Source organism: Rhinoraja longicauda, chromosome 19, assembly GCF_053455715.1.
Source record: "Rhinoraja longicauda isolate Sanriku21f chromosome 19, sRhiLon1.1, whole genome shotgun sequence".
In the NCBI taxonomy this organism is placed as follows: domain Eukaryota; kingdom Metazoa; phylum Chordata; class Chondrichthyes; order Rajiformes; family Arhynchobatidae; genus Rhinoraja; species Rhinoraja longicauda.
The window spans coordinates 4,376,440-4,394,256 of record NC_135971.1 but is presented as its reverse complement, the minus strand read 5'-3'; the positions used below and the strand labels follow the sequence as shown (position 1 = coordinate 4,394,256).

Below are 17,817 nucleotides of genomic sequence, written 5' to 3'. Positions count from 1 at the left end.
AGATTGTTTATGTCTTCCCTAGTGAAGACAGAACCAAAGTAGTTGTTCAATTGGTCTGCCATCTCCTTGTTCCCTATGATCAATTCACCTGTTTCCGACTGCAAGGGACCTACATTTGTCTTAACTAGTCTTTTTCTCTTCACATATCTATAAAAGCCTTTGCAGTCAGTTTTTATGTTCCCTGCCAGTTTTCTCTCATAACCTATTTTCCCTTTCCTAATTAAGCCCTTTATCCTCCTCTGCTGGACCTGGTTTGTTCTTTTGCCAAACTGGGATGAACAATTGTTGTAGTTCATGTAGATGAGGCCCGACCCGCTGAGTTACCCCAGTACAGTGTTTGACTGACAATTGTCCACTCCCAACTGCGTGGACAGCAACTCTCGTTCTCTCTCTCTCTACCCCCTCTCCCCATATCTCTCTCCCTCCCTCCTTCCCCCCCTCTCCCTCCATCTCTCCCCCTCTCCCTCCCTCCCTCCATCTACCTCTCTCCCCCATCTCTCTCTCCCCATCTCTCTTTCTCCACATCTCTCTCTCCCCTTACTCTCCCCCTCCCTCCCCTACTCTCCCTCACTCTCTCTCTCCCCCCCATCTCTCTCCCCCATCTCTCTCTCCCCCATCTCCCCCCCCTCCATCTCTCTCCCCCCCATGTCTCTACCTGCCAGCAGGCACAGCAGATGTACGGCCGTGCAGAGAGAGCGCCGCCCCGGTCCTGGTCCCGGTCACGTCTGGCGACCCACTCCAGGCTGTGGAGAAACTCTCTGGTGAAGCGGGACAGAGAAAAGGGAGACTGACTGACTGAGGGACTGACGCAGCTCCGGCCCCCGCTCCCCCCCCTCCCGCTTCCCCCCCCCCCCCCCCCCCGCTCCTCCCCCCCCGCTCCTCCCCCCCCCCGCTCCTCCTCCCCCCCCGCTCCTCCCCCCCCCCGCTCCTCCTCCCCCCCCCCCCCCCCCGCTCCTCCTCCCCCCCCCCCCCCCCGCTCCTCCTCCCCCCCCCCCCGCTCCTCCTCCCCCCCCCCCCCCCGCTCCTCCTCCCCCCCCCCCCCCGCTCCTCCTCCCCCCCCCCGCTCCTCCTCCCCCTCCCCCCCCCCGCTCCTCCTCCCCCCCCCCCCCCCCGCTCCTCCTCCCCCCCCCCCCCCCGCTCCTCCTCCCGCTCCCCCTCCCGCCCCGCCCCCCGGCTCTCCAGGCCCCGGCCCTGGAGCGCGCATGCGTACATTCCACATGACGCAGCAGCGGCCGCCCAGAGGCGCGCAGGCGCACTTCGCCGAGGTGCCATCACGCAGCGGGTCCGGGGCTTGGCCGCGGGGGCGGAGCCAGGGGCGGAGGGCGGGGGCAGGGGCGGAGGGCGGGGGCGGAGGGCGGGGCCAGGGGCGGAGGGCGGGGCCAGGGCGGGCCCTGCAGCTTCACATTTCACTACTCTCCTCATCTGACACCCTTTCTGACTCTATTCACCTTTAGCCTTACCTTTTCATGAATGAATGAATAAGTTTATTGGCCAAGTATGTGCACATTCAAGGAATATGCCTTGGTGCTCCGCTCACAAATGACAACACAAACACAGAGTTACCGGGATAGGGGGGAGGGGGGGGGGGGTCAGGTTCATTGGGAATGTGAGGGGCAGTGTTTTCTGTGGGTGATGAAGCAAGCAGGTACAATGACATAGAAATATAGAAAATAGGTGCAGGAGTAGGCCATTCGGCCCTTCGAGCCTGCACCACCATTCAATATGATCTTGGCTGATCATCCAGCTCAGTAACCTGTACCTGCCTTCTCTCCATATCCCCTGATCCCTTTAGCCACAAGGGCCACATCTAACTCCCTCTTAAATATAGCCAATGAACTGGCCTAAACTACCTTCTGTGGCAGAGAATTCCACCATTCAGGTAATACTCTGCTTTCCTGTTCTTGCCGCCAAAGTGGATAACCTCATATTTATCCACATTATATTGCATCTACCATGCATTTGCCCACTCGCCTAATCTATCCAAGTCAATCTGCAGCCTCCTAGCGTCCCCCTCGCAGCTAACCCACACACAGACACCCACACACAGACACACACACACACCCACACACTGGGTGTGTCCAGACAACTGCTGGAGTGTCGGTGTCTACTAGACTGGGGTAAATAAGCTCAGCCACACAATTAATGTGTTGTCTATTTTTTATTACAAGGCCAAGAACTGTAACACAAGCACCCACACACACACGCACACACACACAGACCCACACACACACACACACACACCCACACAGACACAGACACACACACAGTCACCCACACACACACCCACACACACACAGACACACACACACACAGACCCACACTCACACACACAGACCCACACTCACACACAGACAGACACACAGACCCACACTCACACACACACACAGACCCACACACAGACACCCACACCCACACACAGACCCCCACACACAGACCCACACACACACACCCACCCAAACACAGACACACGCACAGACACAATCACCCACACACAGACCCACACACACACACACCCACACACACCCACACACAGACACACACACAGACACAATCACCCACACACAGACCCACACACACAGAGACACACCCACCCACACACAGACACACACCCACACAGACACAGCCACAATCACCCACACACACCGAGACACACACACCCACACACACACCCACACACAGACACACACACAGACACAATCATCCACACAGAGACACACACACCCACACACCCACACCAAGACACACAGACACACACCCACACACAGACCCACACACACACACAGACACAATCACACACACAGAGACACACATACCCACACACACACACACACACACACACAGACCCACACACAGACACACACCCACACACACCCACACACGGACCCACACACACACACCCACACACCCACACACACACCCACAGACACACACAAACACCCACACACAGACACACACACAGACACACACAAACACCCACACAGACGTGTGTCACATGTGCGTGCTGTTTCTTTCAACAAGACGACTTTCACCGAGAAGGTGAATGTGTTGCACGCAGTAACAGGGTATTGTCTTTCCTACTTTTTATGCAACCAAATCTCAGCGACTGTCGCGCGTCTGTCACCTCACAACACAACATTCTCTCCAGGTCTCCGATTTTATTGCAGATTTTATTTTAACAGCAGTCGCTCTAAGTTGATGTTTAACCACCGTTTCACGCTCTACGTAGAGATAACTTAATACATCTTCCATTTCGTTTCTGCCCTTAGACTGCCCGGCGCTCGCCCGCCCGGTTATTGACACATTCAGACTCGTTTAACGTGTTACCAGCCTCTTGCTGGTGTGTAATCAGTGGCAGATTGCCAGAGGCACTTCACCCTGAACACTCGCAGCAAAACAACATTATTCAGCACAGAATCAATTCCCCGCGCACTGCAGGGCGTGTCGTTTACACCTGCGGTTCTGTACGAGTCCGCAGCTTCCTGAAGGCGGTGGCGTTTTGAACCAGAAAGTGGTCGGAATTAAAAATGGCTTCGAAACACCAGATCCAGTGTTTAACTGAAGACGCGATTTGTCCCATTTGTCTGGATTTCTTCACCGATCCGGCGACACTGGAGTGCGGGCACAACTTCTGCCGATCCTGTATCACACAGAGTTGGGACAAGGAGGGGAGAAACTCCTGCCCGGTATGTAGAGAGGAGATTGCAGACCGCACCCTCAAAGTAAATCGGGCCTTGGCGAATATCGCTGAGACAGCTCGAGCACTGAGCCTGAACACGGGAGGGAAGGAAAGTAAACTTTACTGCGAGGAACATCAGGAAGAACTGAAGCTGTTTTGTGAAACCGACAAGAAACTGGTCTGCCTGATCTGCCGAGACACGCGGGAACACAGAGAGCATCGCTTCATGCCGATTAAAGAAGCTGTTGAAAGCTACAAGGTAAAAGCAAACAGAATGTGATCAACTGATGAATTTTCAATTCTGCGTTTTGCGGACCGCGCTCCCTCGGCGACTGTTCGGTTCACCCAGCCTCCCACCCAAACTAGCCCTTCCCCAGGTACTTGCCCCAGCCACCGCTGGAGATGAAACACCTGTCCCTGTACCTTCCCCCTCACGTCCATGCAGGGACTCCAGCAGTCCTTCCAGGTGAGACAGCCCGCGGCTCTCTGCTGATACGCTCCACGACCCGATGAGTTCTACAGCAGTTTGTGTCTTTTTGTAAACTTTCATGTGCAGTTCCGTGTCTGCAGTTCATTGGTTCCGTCTGGTCTAATTCTTTCACTGACTGAATCTGAATCTCAATCCCAGGAGCAGATTAAAACTTCCTTGGAGATTCTCACAAAAAATAAATCAGCGGTGGGGGACATGGAGCAGCAACAGAAAGAGAAGATTTCTGGAGTCCGGGTAAGGTTTCCAGTTTCCCTTCTCTGATCTTGTGCTATTGTCTTAGATTCCAGGCTCGATAATATTGACCTTCACCTTTCATTTGACAGGAACAGTCACAGAACCTGTTGACCTACATCACATCGGTATTTGCTGAACTGCGCCAGATTCTCAATGAGAAAGAGCGGCTCTTTCTCAAGGATCTCCGGGAAGACGAGGAGAGCGTTCTAAATCCAATGGAGAATAATCTACGAGCGATTCAAGAGGAGATAAACTCTATTCAAGAGAAACTCTTAAAGCTGCAGGAGCGGATGAACCAAACGGACAGTTTGATATTTCTGAAGGTAGGGAGTTACAAATTCAATTTGGTTCAATGTAAGGCTGTGAAAGTCGACTCGACTTAGCTCCAAAATAAGTACGCAAAACACAAGACTCAGTTAAATCGTTTTACTGAAACACCAAGGTGGGAGAGACACAGAGACCTGAGTTCACTGTTGTTCGCTCAAACACCTACTTCTGTCATCTCAAAGAACATACAGATTACAGTCAGTATTTATACAGTTGAAAACAGCACAAAGCAGATGCAGTAATTTTCCATGGTTACATAGCATAAAGCAGTCTCAGCAGATACATAGTAGAGTTCCCATAATAGAGTTCCTTTAATTGTGTTAGGGAGTCAAACAGGAGTACAGGGGAGTAAAGGGAGTCACATAGCTAAGATGATTAGAGAGGTACCGTTAGGCGATAAGGAGGTACCATAACATCTAGTTCAGAACATTGAAATGTCCAGAACTCAACAACAAACCCAGAAAAACAACTTCTAAACCTTGGGAAGCAACTTCTTATCTGCAGGTGTCCATGAATGTGAAGGACTACCTTGCAAAAGCCTGTTTTCAATACAATAACCAAAACAAGCTTTTGTACAGATCTTTCTAACAAGCTGCTAAGGTATCGAACTTCCCAGCACAAAATGTCCTCCAAAGGTGCCACAAAATGGTTTCCCCAAAGTTAGCTTCCACAAGGCCACAATCACAAAATAGTGGGTAACAGTCTGAAATAAATGCAGAATTTCCCAATAATTCAGGGCTGATTGAAACAGCCCAGTCGGTAGGGAAGACGAACACCTCATATTTTGAGCAGACGGCAACCCAACATGTAACATATATTCTCCTGTTACAGGTAAACCTTATCCCCTTCAGTTGTCCCTGTTCCTTCAACTGTTCCCCACAGGCATTTCTTTTCATCCCCAGTCCCCGTCACTATGTTGCTTCCCCTTCTCCAACCGCAGATCCCCCAACCCTTCCTACTGGGAACCCAACACATTCTCTCCAGTTGATTTCCATCCCATCCCTTCCATTGCATTCAACATTTATCTTCCTGACCAGATTCCAATTCAGTAGCAAGTTTTCTCTCCTTCGCCATCAGCCGCAGGGATATCCATCAGTCTGTCATATGTCCGTCGTCACACAACTTCACCTGTCGCTTGCCATTTATTGCCCCACTTTCTTCCCTTCACCTCTACCATCTCTTCCAGAAGATTTAAAGGGGCTCCTGTTCAGAAACGTCATGTGTACATTTCCCTCCTCAGATGCTGGCTGGCCTGATCACGATTTCACTCTATGGAGTACCTTGTGTCTCAAAATAAATAGTTTAGACAATAGACAATAGACAATAGGTACAGGAGTAGGCCATTCAGCCCTTCGAGCCAGCACCGCCATTCAATGCGATCATGGCTGATCACTCTCAATCAGTACCCCGTTCCTGCCTTCTCCCCATACCACCTCACTCCGCTATCCTTAAGAGCTCTATCCAGATCTGTCTTGAAAGCATCCAACGAACTGGCCTCCACTGCCTTCTGAGGCAGAGAATTCCACACTTTCACCACTCTCTGACTGAAAAAGTTCTTCCTCATCTCCGTTCTAAATGGCCTACCCCTTATTCTTAAACTGTGGCCCCTTGTTCTGGACTCCCCCAACATTGGGAACATGTTTCCTGCCTCTAATGCGTCCAATCCCCTAATTATCTTATATGTTTCAATAAGATCCCCCCTCATCCTTCTAAATTCCAGTGTATACAAGCCCAATTGCTCCAGCCTTTCAACATACGACAGTCCCGCCATTCCGGGAATTAACCTAGTGAACCTACGCTGTACGCCCTCAATAGCAAGAATATCCTTCCTCAAATTTGGAGACCAAAACTGCACACAGTACTCCAGGTGCGGTCTCACCAGGGCCCGGTACAACTGTAGAAGGACCTCTTTGCTGCTATACTCAACTCCTCTTGTTATGAAGGCCAACATTCCATTGGCTTTCTTCACTGCCTGCTGTACCTGCATGCTTCCTTTCAGTGACTGATGCACTAGGACACCCAGATCTCGTTGAACATCCCCTCTTCCTAACTTGACACCATTCAGATAATAATCTGCCTTTCTATTCTTACTTCCAAAGTGAATAACCTCACACATCTACATTAAACTGCATCTGCCATGTATCCGCCCACTCACACAACCTGTCCAAGTCACCCTGCAGCCTTATTGCATCTTCTTCACAATTCACACAACCCCCCAGCTTAGTATCATCTGCAAATTTGCTAATGGTACTTTTAATCCCTTCGTCTAAGTCATTAATGTATATCGTAAATAGCTGGGGTCCCAGCACCGAACCTTGCGGTACCCCACTGGTCACTGCCTGCCATTCCGAAAGGGACCCATTTATCCCCACTCTTTGCTTTCTGTCTGTCAACCAATTTTCTATCCATGTCAGTACCCTACCACCAATACCATGTGCTCTAATGTTGCCCACTAATCTCCTATGTGGGACCTTGTCGAAGGCTTTCTGAAAGTCGAGGTACACCACATCAACCGACTCTCCCCTGTCAATTTTCCTAGTTACATCCTCAAAAAATTCCAGTAGATTTGTCAAGCATGATTTCCCCTTCGTAAATCCATGCTGACTCGGAATGATCCTGTTACTGCTATCCAAATGCTCAGCAATTTCGTCTTTTATAATTGACTCCAGCATCTTCCCCACCACTGATGTCAGACTAACTGGTCTATAATTACCCGTTTTCTCTCTCCCTCCATTCTTAAAAAGTGGGATAACATTTGCTATCCTCCAATCCACAGGAACTGATCCTGAATCTATAGAACATTGAAAAATGATCTCCAATGCTTCCACTATTTCTAGAGCCACCTCCTTAAGTACCATGGGATGCAGACCACCAGGCCCTGGGGATTTATCAGCCTTCAGTCCCATCAGTCTACCCAAAACCATTTCCTGCCTAATGTGGATTTCCTTCAGTTCCTCCATCACCCTAGGTTCTCCGGCCCCTAGAACATTTGGGAGATTGTGTGTATCTTCCTCAGTGAAGACAGATCCAAAGTAACGGTTTAACTCGTCTGCCATTTCTTTGTTCCCCATAATAAATTCCCCTGCTTCTGTCTTCAAGGGACCCACATTTGCCTTGACTATTTTTTTTCCTCTTCACGTACCTAAAAAAACTTTTGCTATCCTCCTTTATATTATTGGCTAGTTTACCCTCGTATCTCATCTTTTCTCCCCGTATTGCCTATTTAGTTAACTTTTGTTGCTCTTTAAAAGAGTCCCAATCCTCTGTCTTCCCACTCTTCTTTGCTATGTTATAGTTCCTCTCCTTAATTTTTATGCTGTCCTTGACTTCCCTTGTCAGCCACAGGTGTCTCTTACTCCCCTTAGAGTCTTTCCGCCTCTTTGGGATAAATCGATCTTGCAACCTCTGCATTATTCCCAGGAATACCTGCCATTGCTGTTCTACCGTCTTCCCTGCTAGGGCCTCCTTCCAGTCAATTTTGGCCAGCTCCTGCCTCATGCCTCTGTAATCCCCTTTGCTATACTGTAATACTGACACTTCCGATTTTCCCTTCTGCCTTTCCATTTGCAGAGTAAAACTTATCATGTTGTGATCACTGCCTCATAATGGCTCTTTTATCTCTATTCCCCTTATCAGATCAGGATCATTACACAACACAAATTCCAGAATTGCCTTCTCCCTGGTAGGCTCCAGTACAAGCTGTTCTAAGAATCCATCTCGAAGGCACTCTACAAACTCTCTTTCCTGGGGTCCATTACCAACCTGGTTTTCCCAGTCTACCTGCATGTTGAAATATCCCATAACCACCGTAGCATTACATTTGTGACACGCCAATTTTATCTCCTGATTCAACTTGCACCCTATGTCGAGGCTACTGTTTGGGGGCCTATAGATAACTCCTATTAGGGTCTTTTTACCCTTACAATTCCTCATTTCTATCCATACTGATTCAACATCTCCTGATTCTATGTCACCCCTTGCAAGGGAATGAATATCATTCCTTACCAGCAGAGCAACCCCACCCCCTCTTCCCACCTGTCTGTCTTTTCTATACGTTGTGTACCCCTGAATATTCAGTTCCCAGCCCTGGTCCTCTTGTAGCCATGTCTCAGTGATCCCTACAACATCATACTTGCCCATGACTAACTGAGCCTCAAGCTTATCCACTTTATTTTTTATACTACGCGCATTTAAGTACAACACTTTAACTTCTGTATTTACCTCCCCTCTCACATCGGTCACAAATGGCCCTGCCCTTAATCTCTTTTCCCCTCTAGGACTTATATTCCCATTCTTCAGAGAGTCTTCTGCAATATCTCCTGTATTCCCTTTAACCTCATCTTCATATTCACAATTTGTTAACCCCTCCCCCCCACTACTTAGTTTAAAGCCATTCGGCCCTTCGAGCCAGCACCGCCATTCAATGTGATCATGGCTGATCATTCTCAATCAGTACCCCGTTCCTGCCTTCTCCACATACCCCCTCACTCCGCTATCCTTAAGAGCTCTATATAACTCTCTCTTGAATGCATTTAAAGAATTGGCCTCCACTCCCTTCTGAGGCAGAGAATTCCACAGATTCACAACTCTCTGACTGAAAAAGTTTTTCCTCATCTCCATTCTCAATGGCCTACCCCTTATTCTTAAACTGTGGTCCCTGGTTCTGGACTCCCCCAACATTGGGAACATGTTTCCTGCCTCTAACGTATCCAATCCCTTAATAATCTTATACGTTTCGATAAGATCCCTTCTCATCCTTCTAAATTCCAGTGTATACAAGCCTAGTCGCTCCAGTCTTGCAACATATGACAGTCCCGCCATTCCGGGAATTAACCTAGTAAACCTACGCTGCACGCCCTTAATAGCAAGAATACCCTTCCTCAAATTTGGAGAACAAAACTGCACACAGTACTCCAGGTGCGGTCTCACTAGGGCCCTGCACAACTGCAGTAGGACCTCTTTGGTTCTGTACTCAACTCCTCTTGTTATAAAGGCCAAAATTCCATTGGCTGTCTTCACTTCCTGCTGTACCTGCATGCTTCCTTTCAGTGACCGATGCACTAGGACACCCAGATCTCGTTGTACGTATTTTTTCCTAACATGACACCATTCAGATAATACTTTGCCTTCCTATTTTTACCAGCAAAGTGGATAACCGCACACTTACCCACGTTAAACTGCATCTGACATGCATCCGCCCACTCACACAACCTGTCCAAGTCACCCTGCAACCTCATTGCATCTTCCTCACAGTTCACACTACCACCCAGCTTTGTATCATCTGCAAATTTGCTAATGGTACTTTTAATCCCTTCATCCAAGTCATGAATGTTAATTGTAAATAGCTGCGGTCCCAGCACCGAGCCTTGCGGTACCCCACTAGTCACTGCCTGCCATTCTGAATGGGACCCATTTATCCCCACTCTTTGCTTTCTGTCTGTCAACCAATTTTCTATCCATGTCAGTACCCTACCCCCAATACCATGTGCTCTAATTTTACCCACTAATCTCCTATGTGGAACCTTGTCGAAGGCTTTTTGAAAGTCGAGGTACACCACATCCACCGGCTCTCCCCTGTCACATTTCCTAGTTACATCCTCAAAACATTCCAGAAGGTTAGTCAAACATTATTTCCCCTTTGTAAATCCATGCTGGCTCGGAACGACCCTGTAACTGCTATCCAAATGCTCCGCAATTTCATCTTTTATAATTGACTCCAGCATCTTCCCCACCACTGATGTCAGACTAACTGGTCTATAATTTCCCGTTTTCTCTCTCCCTCCTTTCTTAAAAAGTGGGATAACATTAGCTACCCTCCAATCCACATGAACTGATTCTGAATCTATAGAACATTGGAAAATGATCACCAATGCGTCCACAATTTCTAGAGCCACCTCCTTATGTACTCTGGGATGCTTTGGCTTCCCACTCTTCTTTGCTATGTTATACTTCTTCTCTTTTATTTTTATGCTGTCCTTGACTTCCCTTGTCAGCCACGGGTGCCTCTTACTCCCCTTAGAATCGTTCCTCCTCTTTGGGATATATTGATCCTGCAACTTCTGCACTATTCCCAGGAATACCTGCCATTGCTGTTCCACCGTCTTCCCTGCTTCCAGGGCCTCCTTCCAGTCAATTCAGGCCAGCTCCTGCCTCATGCCTCTGTAATCCCCTTTGCTATACTGTAATACTGACACTTCCGATTTTCCCTTCTCCCTCTCAATTTGTAGAGTAAAACTTATCATATTGTGATTACTGCTTCCTAATGGCTCTTTTACCTCGAGCCCACTTATCAGATCAGGTTCATACACAACACTAAATCCAGAATTGCCTTCTCCCTGGTCGTTTCCATTACAAGCTGTTCTAAGAATCCGTCTCGGAGGCACAAACTCTCTTTCCTGGGGTCCATTACCAACCTCATTTTCCCAGTCGACCTGCATGTTGAAATCTCCCATAACCACCGTTACACTTGCGACACGCCAATTTTAGCTCCTGATTCAACTTGCACCCTATGTCGAGGCTACAGTTTGGGGGCCTGTAGATAACTTCCATTAGGGTTTTTTACCCTTACAATTACTTGTTTTTATCCATACTGATTCTACATCTCCTGATTCTATGTCACCCCATTGCAAGGAAGTGAATATCATTCCTTACCCCGACCCCAAACCCTACCCCTCTGCCCCCCTGTCTGTCTTTTCTATACGTTGTGTACCCCTGAATATTCAGTTCCCAGCCCTGGTCCTCTTGTAGCCATGTCTCAGTGATTCCCGCAACATCATACTTGCCAATGTCTAACTGAGCCTCAAGCTCATCCACTTTATTTTTTATACTTCGCGCATTTAAATACAACACTTTAATTTCGTTATTCCCCTCCCCTCTTACACCAGTCACAATTGGGCCTAACCTTACCCTCTTATCCCTTCTAGAACTTCCCTTCCCATTTATTCGAGAGTACTTTGCAATTTCTCCTGTATTTACTTCCCCTTTAACTCCATCTTCATATTCCCAATTTGTCAACCCCCCCCCCCTCCCCACTACTTAGTTTAAAGCCACACGTGTAGCATTGGCAAACCTGCCTGCCAGAATGTTGGTCCCCCTGCTGCTAAGGGGCAACCCTTCCCTCTTGTACAGGTCACCCCTACCCCAGAAGAGATCCCAGTGGTCTAGAAATCTAAATCACTGCTCCCTGCACCAGCCCCTCAGCCATACATTCATATCCCCGATCTCTCTGTTCCTGCCCTCACCAGCACGAAGTACAGGCAGCAGTCCAGAGACAACCACCTTCGACGTCCTACTTCTCAGTCTCCTTCCTAACTCTCTAAACTCATGTTGCATTATCTACTTCCTCTTCCTCCAGACGTCGTTTGTGCCCACATGCACAACTATTTCCGGTTGATCGCATTCCCTCGATAGGATGTTCTGGGGCCATATTACTACCTCACTCACATTAGCACACCCCATTCAATCGCAGGACTGACTGCATCTTTATCGGGAAGTGTAGTTGTACTTATCACATTGAGCCTGTCATATTTTTCATGTTGTTCAAGCCAAGTCCTCTCTTAGTCTGACATGAACATCTAGTCACAAATGGCAACATGACGTCTGTGGAGGCAAAGGTTGGAAGACGATATGGGTCCCCTCTTGCTGACCCACAGGGTGCAAGACGAATCAGGGGACGCTTGAAGGGGTAATGCAGGATCTTTGGCGAATAGGATAGAAGAAAATTCCAAGGCATGTAACACAGACATTAAACGTAAGAGGGTAACAGTGAAGAGAGGGTGACACCTGTTGGACAAATGAGGTAATTCACGACTGGAACCAGAGGAGGTTGAATCGCCCCATCAGTCCCGTATTAAATATACGCTTTACATGTAATTAATACATAATACTGCACTGATGGGGCGCAGCGCCAGCATTAAGAGCTGGGATCTGTCGGGAAATTGTAATAATTTGGCTGAAATCCCTGCTGTCACGATGTGGACGCTCAGTGTAAATTAACTGATCTTTCTGATGTTTTATATTTCAGGAGGAAACTCGTCAGAAGAGGAGGTGAGACTCTCTACATTGTTTTGGAAAGTAACCCAGAAATCGTTGATGCGTGTCTTATAACCGGGTGTGTAATTAATGCAGGATAAGTGATGATGACCAGTTGTTGTCAGTAGCAGACCGTAGCTTGGCTGTTGGAAAGTTCGATCACCCATTTTTGTTGAACACGGTGTTGAGAGAAACGATTGATTCCGTCAAAACAGGTAAAACATAAATAATTGTTCGTGACTTGTAAGTATTAGAAACATAGAAAATAGGTGCAGGAGGAGGCCATTCGGCCTTACAAGCCAGCACCGCCATTCGTTGTGATCATGGCTGATCGTCCACAATCAGTAACCCGTGCCTGCCTTCTCCCCATATCCCTTGATTCCACTAGCCCCTAATTCATTACATGTAAAGGGCATATTTAATATTGGACATGGGAGTATTCAACTTACTCTCGTTCCAGGCATGAATTACCTACTTTATCCAACAGGGGTCCCCGTCGCTTCACTGTTAATCGCTTGCCTTTAATGTCTGTATAACATACCTTGGAATTATCTTCCATCCGACTCGCCAAGGATTTTTCATTGCTCTTTCTAGCCCTCCTGATTCCCTGTAGGTCAGCCAGGGGGGAGATAGAGTACAAGTAGAGATTGGATCACATGCATTCGAAACGATGGAGATGTAGGGGTGGGGGGGGGGGGGGGGGTGAATGAGCAGAGTGGACATGATGTGCTGAACGTTGTTGCACTGGAATTTAGAAGGATGAGAGGGGATCTTATCGAAACATATAAGGTTATTAAGGGGCTGGACACGTTAGAGGGGGGAAACATGTTCCCAATGTTGGGGGAGTCCAGAACCAGGGGCCACAGTTTAAGAATTAGGGGTAGGCCATTTAAAACGGAGATGAGGGAAAACCTTTGCAGTCAGAGAGTTGCAAATCTGTGGAATTCTCTGCCTCAGAAGGCAGTGGCGGCCAGTTCTCTGAATGCATTGAAGAGAGAGCTGGATAGAGCTCTTAAGGATAGCGGAGTCAGGGGGTATGGGGAGAAGGCAGGAATGGGGTACTGATTGAGAATGATCAGCAATGATCACATTCAATGGTGGTGCAGGCTCGAAGGGCCGAATGGCCTACTCCTGCACCTATTGTCCAGTGTCTATTGTTATTCATTGCAATGTTTTCCCCACCGTTTCCTCCGCCCGGCCGGCTCTCTCCAGACACGGGGTTTGAAATCAGAAGCGGAAACCCCGTGGCAACAGATCCACAGATCCCCACAGAGTCTCCCTCCAGCTCAAGGAGTTTTGTCCCTGCTGTTGGATGTTGGTGGAGTTGCGTGTGGTCCAGATGCCAATTTGCAGGAAGCGCAGTCCGTCATTCCCGTTCCAGACTCTCCTCCCTGCTCTCTCGCAATCCCGAAACTCCTGCCATTGACTCCATTTTTACCTCCCGCTGCCTCGGCAAGGCCAGCAGCATAACCAAGGACGGGTCGCACCCTGGCCACTCCCCCTTCTCCCCTCTCCCATCAGGCAAGAGGTACAGAAGTGTGAAAACGCACACCTCCAGATTCAGGGACAGTTTCTTCCCAGCTGTTATCAGGGAACTGAATCATTCTACCACAACCAGAGAGCAGTGCTGAACTACCATCTTCCACATTGGTGATCCTTGGACTATCCTTGATCGCACCTTGCTGGCTTTACATTGCACTAAACATTATTCCCACATCATGTATCTGCAAACGTATTGATTGTAATCATGTATTGTCTTTCTACTGACTGGTTAGCACTCAACAAAATATTTTCGCTGTACCTTGGTAAACTGTAACTCCTCTTCCGACACCTCCAATCCCACGCGGTCCCCTCCTTTCCTCGCTACTCCAGTCCGCTTCATCCTAACCGCCTAACACGGCTCCTTATCACAGTCACAATAAAACTTTATTAGCCAAGTATGTTTTGCAACATACGAGGAACTTCATTTGCCATACAGTCATAACAGTAAAAAGCAACAGAACGCACAAAATACATTTTAACGTAAACATCCACCACAGTGACCCCTCCACATTCCTCACTGTGATGGAAGGTGAAAAACAGTTCAATCCCTCCCTGCTTTGTCCTCCAGCGGTTGGGGGCTCGAACCTTCTGTGACCAGATGTGTCCATGGTCCCAGATCCCACATTTTAAGGCAGAGATAGCTGGATTCTGGGTTAGTACAGGTGTCAGAGGTTATAGGGAGACGGCAGGAGAAAGGGGTTAGGAGAGAGAGATAGACCAGCCACGATTGAATGGTGGAGCAGACTTGATGGGCCGAATGGCCTCATTCGAATACTTTCATTTATGACATTATGACCTTATGACTGTCCAAATTCACCTGATAACCCAGCCCTTCAGACCTGATGAAGTTGTTGTAAACCCTTTTGCACCCACTCCAATTGACTAACAAACCCACCCTTCCCTTTGTCTCACCCTCCACTCAAAAAACACAGGAGCAGGTCATCTGGCCCCTCGTGTCTGCCCCCTTTCACTGTGATCATGACGAAAGGCTGGAGTGATTGGGCTTGCATACACTGGAATGTAGAAGGATGAGGGGGGATCTTATTGAAACATATAAGATAATTAGGGGATTGGACACATTAGAGGCAGGAAACATGTTCCCAATGTTGGGGGAGTCCAGAATAAGGGGCCACAGTTTAAGAATAAGGGGTAGGCCATTTAGAACGGAGATGAGGAAGAACTTTTTCAGTCAGAGAGTGGTGAAGGTGTGGAATTCTCTGCCTCAGAAGGCAGTGGAGGGCAGTTCGTTGGATGCTTTCAAGAGAGAGCTGGATAGAGCTCTTAAGGATAGCGGAGTGTGGGGGTATGGGGAGAAGGCAGGAACGGGGTACTGATTGAGAGTGATCAGCCATGATCGCATTGAATGGCGGTGCTGGCTCGAAGGGCTGAATGGCCTACTCCTGCACCTATTGTCTATTGCCTATTGACCCCACCACGCACCTCAACCTCCTCTTTAACAACCTCAAATTACCTCTCACATCTATATCCTCCTGCTCCGATCTGCCTCCATATCTGAATAGCCCGCTTCATTCCCCCATCTCCACCGCAATCTGGCAATCCGCCTCACTCTCCGCACTCGTCCTCTTCGTCCACCCTCCCCCACCTCACGAAATACATCCCCGGATAAAATCTCCGGGGGAGATGTCTGTTGTCCACCCAATGTGGTTGTGGGTGGAACCCCGGGCAGGTTTTCAGTTGTCCGCCCGCCTGTGCCCGAGGCCGAGCGGCCTCTCCCCCGGTCCCGGGTTTGCGCTGCCCAAGTCTCCCCCGGACCTCCCCCCCCACCCGGGGACTCTCTGATTCTCTGCTTCTCCCCCCAGTCTCCGTCACCCTGGATGTGGAAACAGCGCATCCGCTGCTCGAGGTGTCTGAGGATCGCAAGAACGTGAGACGGACCGGGACCCGGAGGAGGCTCCCTGACACCGGGAAGAGGTTTACAGACTGGCGGTGTGTGCTGGGATCGGAGGGATTCACATCGGGGAGACATTACTGGGAGGTGGAGGTGGCGGGGAGTGAGGGCTGGAGACTGGGAGTCGCCGCAGAGTCTGTGGAGAGGAAGGGACGGGTCACACTGACCCCGGAGACTGGAGTCTGGAGCATCAGGCGGTGGGATGACGAGTTTGATGCATTCACCTCCCCTCCATCCCGTCTCCCCGCCCGCCCCATCCCCAGGAGGGTGGGAGTTTATCTCAGTTACGAGTCCGGGACAGTTTCATTTTACGACGCGGACACCAAGTCCCATCTCCACACCTTCACTGGGAATAAATTCACGGAGAAACTTTATCCTTTCTTCGGGCCTTGGGATGAAGACCAGTGGCTGAAAATCTGCTCCGGTTCCGCTCCGGGTGTGTAAAAGGGTCGGGTCCCGGGACCGGCGTCAGGAGCGGGGCTCAGGGGCTGTGGGGCAGAAACCCGGTGGAAAACAGGTCGGCGCTGAACGGGTCCCATTTAATTCCCAAATTCCGCGTCGTAAAAAAACCCCAGTGAGCGCGGAAATAAAACCAGGGGGAATGTAAATGTGGGAAGAGAGAAATAAACAGCAAGTGGAATCAGAGCTGTCGATCCGTTCATTTTAACGCGCTAACCGCGTCCGGCAACGGAACAGAAATTACTTTTGTGAAAATATTTTAAAAATGTAATGGGATTGGACCCTTCTCGTCAAAAGTCGTTACGGTATTATTAACTCCGTTCAATGACTAGTTCAATGGAATAGATACAGTTCATGTTACTTCAGTGATTTGGAAAATGTACACAACCATTGACACACACGACAAGCTAATTGAAAGATCGCGTTTATTTGAATGATGTGCATTGTTGCTTCCAATACTGTAATTGAAATAAACTCAAAATTACTTGGACTGTACAGATTGCTTTTGAATTCTTTTGAAATCTACTGAACGGAGAGACAGCAGTTTAGTTTGCTTCAGTTTAGATTGGAGATACAGTGCGGAAACAGGCCCCTCGGCCCACCGAGTCCGCACTGCCCAGCGATCCCCGCACATTAACACTACCCTACCCACACCCTCTCTCTCCCCCCTCTCTCTCCCCCTCTCTCTCCCCCTCTCTCTCCCCCTCTCTCTCCCCCTCTCTCTTCTCCCTCTCTCAGATCTTGTTAATATATATGTATGTATATTTGAAGTTTCTATAGGGGGCGCTGCGGTGCGGCTGTGCTCAGTACGCATGCGCGGAATCTCCTCACTCTGTGCTCAGCACGCATGCGCGGCATCTCCTCACTCGCACCAAAAAAATGGACGCCGTTAGCGGCGAAAGCAAGCGATCACCGGCTCACCTCTCCTCTCTCCCCTTGCTTCTCTCCTCTCTCCCACACCCGGGAGACCATCTCCCCGCTATCCCCCTCCCGGACCTTTCACAGATTCGACCCCCCACACCCCCCCGGGCCTTTAACTGATGCTAAGAGTGTCTCCTCCCCCCCCCAACCCCCCTCCCCCCTCTCCCCCCTCCCTCCCCCCTCCACACCTACCCCCCAATCTCTCATCACCCTCCCCCCTCCACACCT

The 17,817-nt window shown here is 49.2% G+C and overlaps 1 protein-coding gene across 1 annotated transcript in view; it reads left to right on the top strand.

Annotated features, from left to right (window-relative positions):
- The window catches only part of LOC144602590 (uncharacterized), a 63,004-nt gene extending 45,923 nt beyond the window's left edge, over nucleotides 1-17,081 (top strand). Inside the window, 9 exon segments of the mRNA XM_078415719.1 lie at nucleotides 1,227-1,384; nucleotides 3,267-3,461; nucleotides 3,543-3,935; nucleotides 4,305-4,400; nucleotides 4,490-4,768; nucleotides 12,874-12,973; nucleotides 16,121-16,647; nucleotides 16,650-16,737; nucleotides 16,740-17,081. Of these exon segments, the coding sequence (XP_078271845.1) occupies nucleotides 1,227-1,384; nucleotides 3,267-3,461; nucleotides 3,543-3,935; nucleotides 4,305-4,400; nucleotides 4,490-4,768; nucleotides 12,874-12,973; nucleotides 16,121-16,647; nucleotides 16,650-16,737; nucleotides 16,740-16,816 (1,913 nt within the window). The 3' untranslated portion in view covers nucleotides 16,817-17,081.
- Nucleotides 17,082-17,817: the final 736 nt, after the last annotated feature.